Source organism: Lontra canadensis, unplaced genomic scaffold (assembly GCF_010015895.1).
Source record: "Lontra canadensis isolate GAN:19392208 unplaced genomic scaffold, GSC_riverotter_1.0 scaffold29, whole genome shotgun sequence".
NCBI classification, from domain to species: domain Eukaryota; kingdom Metazoa; phylum Chordata; class Mammalia; order Carnivora; family Mustelidae; genus Lontra; species Lontra canadensis.
In genome coordinates, this window is record NW_022631023.1 from 9,372,814 (window position 1) to 9,378,285 (window position 5,472).

The 5,472-nt window shown below is 40.8% G+C and overlaps 1 protein-coding gene across 1 annotated transcript; it reads right to left on the minus strand.

Moving 5' to 3' along the window:
* Positions 1-3,559: 3,559 nt before the first annotated feature.
* Positions 3,560-5,175, minus strand: LOC116872255 (elongation factor 1-alpha 1). Its single transcript, XM_032865368.1, has one exon. The coding sequence runs from the start codon at positions 5,110-5,112 to the stop codon at positions 3,724-3,726; it is 1,389 nt and encodes a 462-aa protein (XP_032721259.1). The 5' UTR covers positions 5,113-5,175; the 3' UTR covers positions 3,560-3,723.
* Positions 5,176-5,472: the final 297 nt, after the last annotated feature.

Sequence of the window (5,472 nt, forward strand, 5' to 3'; positions counted from 1 at the left end):
ACTTAGATCAGAGTTTGCCAATAAGCTACCTTTGCCAAGTTAATTTTTTATTGCTTCCAACCTTTCTTTTCTTTGTTCCTGGGACACCCCATACAACTGGTGTCTTGGAGAAAAAAGAACAATAAAACATCTATCTATCTATCTATCCATCCATCTACAGATTAGAGGTGAGGAGAGAGGGAGGAGAAAGAGGAATGAGAAGAGTTACTTTAAGGAATTGGCTCATGTGATTATGGAAGGGGCCAGTGCAGAATCTATAAGGTGGGCTAACAGGCTGGATGGAGGGCTAGAGAAGAGCTAAAGCTGCAATTTGAGTCCACAAAGATCCTTTACTGCAGAATTCCTTCTTGGTGGGTGGAAGTCAGTCTTGTTTCCTCTCAGGGCTTTACCTAATGAGGACCACTCGCATTATAGAGAACAGTTTGCTTTACTCAGAGTCTGTCAATTTCAACATTAATCTCATCCAAAACCACCCTCAAAGAAACATCTCGAATAATATTTGACCAATATCTGGATACTGTAGCCCAACCAGCTGACACAATATTAAGCAACACACCTGATTTTCTTCCTGTCACACCAAATGATCTGTCTCAGTCGTCTTCTTCTTCTTCTTCTTCTTCTTCTTCTTTTTAAGATTTTTTTTTTTATTTATTTGAGAGAGAGACAGTGAGAGAGAGCATGAGAAGGCAGAAGTTCAGAGGGATAAGCAGACTCTCCTTGGAAATGGAAGCCTGATGCGGGACTCGATCCCAGGACTCTGGGATCATGACCTGAGCCGAAGGCAGTTGCCTAACCAACTGAGCCACGACGTGCCCTGTCTCAGTCTTCTTTAACGGAATCTTCCTCCACCAAAATTATTGAATGTCTCATGTTGGGGACTCAGATATAGCAAATAAAAATACAGGATACCCAGTTAAATTTTGATTTCAGATAAACAATGAAGATGTTAAGCATAAGTTAAGCATAATCCCAAATACTGCATGGGATTACTTCTACTAAGCAATCATTTATTGTTGATTTTTATTTCAAATATGGTGGATTTTCTCACCACCTTAATTGCCCTTTATTACTTTCTGAGCCATGTGATAACCCCCAACAGAGCTCCATGTCTCCATTCCTGCCCCTCATGGTCTGTTTACTCCTTAACCAGAAGAGTTGTTTTTGTAAATATAATCTCCCTTAGTCTATACCAGATGCCAGAAAAAAAAATGCATGAAAATCCACTAGACCATGCTTACTGTGCTTAACAAAATTCTTCAAAAGTGGCTAATCATAATTAACATCTAAATTCTCCACAAGTCTCTGCAACTCTGCCTCTGCCCTTGGGTCTCATGGGCACACTTTATTTCAAGCTTTCCGTTTCTCAAGTTCGCAACTTGTGCTGGCCTCAGGGTGGGTAGCACACCATCTTTCTTCTGCCAAAGAAGCTCTTCCTTTGGATAAGACTGTTCCCTCTGCCAGCCTCAGCTCAGATTCTGCTATTCCAATGAGGACCACCTTGTAGCTTCAGGACTTATGCTTTTAATTTCTTCTTCTCCAAGGCACCTGTAGCACCCAGGTTCTCTCACTGGAGTGTAAGATTCTTGAGGGTATACACTCCACTGAATTTACTCTTTTGCTTATTCCATACCTTTGTCTTCTTATATATTTTTAAAGATTTTATTTATTTATTTTCTTGAGAAAGAGAACGAGCATGCATGGGAGTGGGGGGAGGAGCAAAGGGAGAGGGACAAGCAGACTCTGAGCAGAGTTCAGAGCCCCATGTGAGTCTCAATCCCATGACTGAGATCCTGACCTTAGCTGAATTCAAGAGTCAGATGCTCAACAACTGAGCCAGCCAGACTCCCCTTGTCTCTTTAAATGTGTTGGTTGGCTCTTGGTTTTCAGCTCTATATTATTAGAAAAAACAACAACAACAGCACTATTAACAGGAATTAAGTGCAATAAGTACTCTGAAAAAAACTGTTGGTAAGCCCTTTAATTGCAAAAAACTTCTCAAAAGTGGTTTGCCAATATATTTTAAGAATCTTAAAATGTTCATTTCTTTGTCTCACTGATTAGAAATTTGAAATCTGAAAAAAAAAATAGAAATCTGTTCTTGGGACATAATCTATAATGTGGCCAAGGATTTATTCATAAGGATGTCCTTTGTAGAGAAAATATATAAAGAAACCAAAAGTCTAGCAATAGGGAAATGGATAAAAATCACAGGGTACATCTATATGATGGAACATCCAGCCTTCACAAATGACATTTTCCTTCTAAGACTAATATCAGTGCCCTATAAATCTTTCTCCAGGCACATTCAAATATTTATTAACACATGAAAAGAAACATAAAAAAAAGAATTCAACAAGGCTTGGAACCAGGACACATTGTAAGGGTGAGAGCCCCTTCCACTGTCATGGTCGACAGCTCCCGCATGGTCTCAGAATCTTCATGAGACAGAAACAGAGAAGCCAGCTCATCCTAATCAAGAGCTGCTTTTGGAGATATCCTGGGCATGTATATCCCTTACAGAGATGAACTCTTCTCATCATCTCTAAATTTTAAACGTTCTGAGACTACAGTTCCTGGTAATGTAACCAGGCTTGGAGCAGGTGTGGAAAGTTGTATGTGTGTGGCACCTGATGTGATTAGCAATAGAAAGGGAATGGGACAAATACCATTTCAGAAACTGGCTATTCCAAAGTTATGGTTTTCGTGTCTGGGGTTTTCAGAAAGGGAATAACAGCAAATTGAACCAAAATATTCAGGAATATCAGCATTTCAGATATGTCCCTGAGTAGGTAAAGAACACTCTTAATAAATTATAGTCAGAAGAGACAAAGGGACTGCTGGACTCAAGTCTGTGGGGTAAGACAAAGACATCAACTTATACTTTGTGTTTAGGTCCTGGAAGAGGGACAAGATTCAGGGTTGAGATCCAGCAGACTTGAAAGAAAATGAATAAAATTTGCAAGAAATCTGAAAAAGGCAAAAGGTCAATTAAAACCCATGTTATAGATAGTAAAATATGGAATCAACACTGTACAAACCTGAATTGATAATATAAAATTCCAGGCACATCTTATAGACTACTGGACAAATGTAAAGAGATGAAATAATGAATAGATCTAGATAAATGGATACATAGATACAGAAGATAGATTTGTAGATATTAGAGAGACAGATATCAATGGAGGATGATGAGACATAGAAAGATCCATTGACTGGAAGACTGACAGGGAAGTTGGACATGAGTAGATATAGGAGACAGAATATATAGTGTGAACATGAAAGAGAGATGACTAGTGATAGAAAAGAGAGGAAAGAGAGGGAAGCAAATGTGGAAGGGAGGAGATGGATAGATATTGAAAATAAAATTTTTCTATATTCCAAATTCCAAAGAAGAGAGGACTGGCAATTCTTTTTTTTTTTTTTTTTTTTTCTCATTAAACTTTTGTTTTAATGGGTCTCAAAATTCTGTGACAGATTTTTGGTCAAGTTGTTTCCATTAAAAAGTACTGATTTTAAAAACTAATAACTTAAAACTGCCACACACACACAAAAAAACAAATGGTCCACAAAACATTCTCCTTTCCTTCTGAAGGTTTTACGATGCATTGTTATCATTAACCAGTCTTTTACTATTAAACTTAAATGGCCAATTGACACAAACAGTTCTGAGACCGTTCTTCCACCACTGATTAAGACTGGGGTGGCAGGTATTGGGGATAATATTCATTTAGCCTTCTGAGCTTTCTGGGCAGACTTGGTGACCTTGCCAGCTCCAGCTGCCTTCTTGTCCACTGCTTTGATGACACCCACAGCAACCGTCTGTCTCATGTCACGAACAGCAAAACGGCCCAGAGGAGGATAGTCAGAGAAGCTCTCAACACACATAGGCTTGCCAGGAACCATATCAACAATGGCAGCGTCACCAGATTTCAAGAACTTGGGACCATCTTCCAGCTTTTTTCCAGAACGACGATCTATCTTCTCCTTCAGCTCAGCAAACTTGCAAGCAATGTGAGCTGTGTGACAATCCAGCACAGGTGCATATCCAGCACTAATTTGGCCTGGATGGTTCAGGATAATCACCTGAGCTGTGAATCCAGCTGCTTCCATTGGTGGGTCATTTTTGCTGTCACCAGCCACATTGCCACGACGAACATCTTTGACAGATACATTCTTGACATTGAAGCCCACATTGTCCCCAGGAAGAGCCTCACTCAAAGCTTCATGATGCATTTCAACAGACTTGACTTCAGTTGTAACATTGACTGGAGCAAAGGTGACCACCATGCCAGGTTTAAGAACACCAGTCTCCACTCGGCCCACAGGGACAGTACCAATACCACCAATTTTGTAGACGTCCTGGAGAGGCAGACGCAAGGGCTTGTCAGTTGGACGAGTTGGTGGCAGAATGCAATCCAGAGCTTCAAGCAGTGTGGTTCCACTGGCATTCCCATCTTTACGGGTGACTTTCCATCCCTTGAACCAAGGCATGTTAGCACTTGGCTCCAGCATGTTGTCACCATTCCAACCAGAAATTGGCACAAATGCTACTGTGTCGGGGTTGTAGCCAATTTTCTTAATGTAGGTGCTGACTTCCTTAACGATTTCCTCGTATCTCTTCTGGCTGTAGGGTGGCTCAGTGGAATCCATTTTGTTAACACCAACAATTAGTTGTTTTACACCCAGTGTGTAAGCCAGAAGGGCATGCTCACGGGTCTGCCCATTCTTGGAGATACCGGCTTCAAATTCACCAACACCAGCAGCAACAATCAGGACAGCACAGTCAGCCTGAGATGTGCCTGTAATCATGTTTTTGATAAAGTCTCTGTGTCCTGGAGCATCAATGATGGTCACATAATACTTGCTGGTCTCGAATTTCCACAGGGAGATATCAATGGTGATACCACGTTCACGTTCAGCTTTCAGTTTATCCAAGACCCAGGCATACTTGAAGGAGCCTTTTCCCATCTCAGCAGCCTCCTTCTCGAATTTTTCAATAGTTCTTTTGTCGATCCCACCACATTTGTAGATCAGATGACCAGTAGTGGTAGACTTGCCCGAATCTACGTGTCCGATGACAACAATGTTGATATGAGTCTTTTCCTTCCCCATTCTGGCTTAGGTTGAGCGGTGGTTTTCACGACACCTGTGTTCTGGCGGCAAACCCGTTGCGAAAAAGACTGGCAATTCTTTGATTGCAGGATGTTGCAGTCAGCAGAATCAGTTTTAAGCCACTGATGACACTGTATGAGCTCACCTTCTGAAGGTGGCAGTTCTATGCTTCTAAATTAAATCATCAACAGCCATAGTTTGCCAACATGGCTTCTGTGGCTAATGGTCAACTGACTTTCTAAATTTTGGTTTCTGAACTTCTGACAATTCCTGAATTCTGTATTTCTCTCAGCCTTTTATAAAACCATTTCAAAAATGGTCTAAGAAAACAGACATGACTATCTGACCAACAGATGGGAA

What these genes read in the sequence shown, in the direction of transcription:
- LOC116872255 (XM_032865368.1), bottom strand. Translation starts at nt 5,112, where the DNA reads ATGGGGAAGGAAAAGACTCATATCAACATTGTTGTCATCGGACACGTA.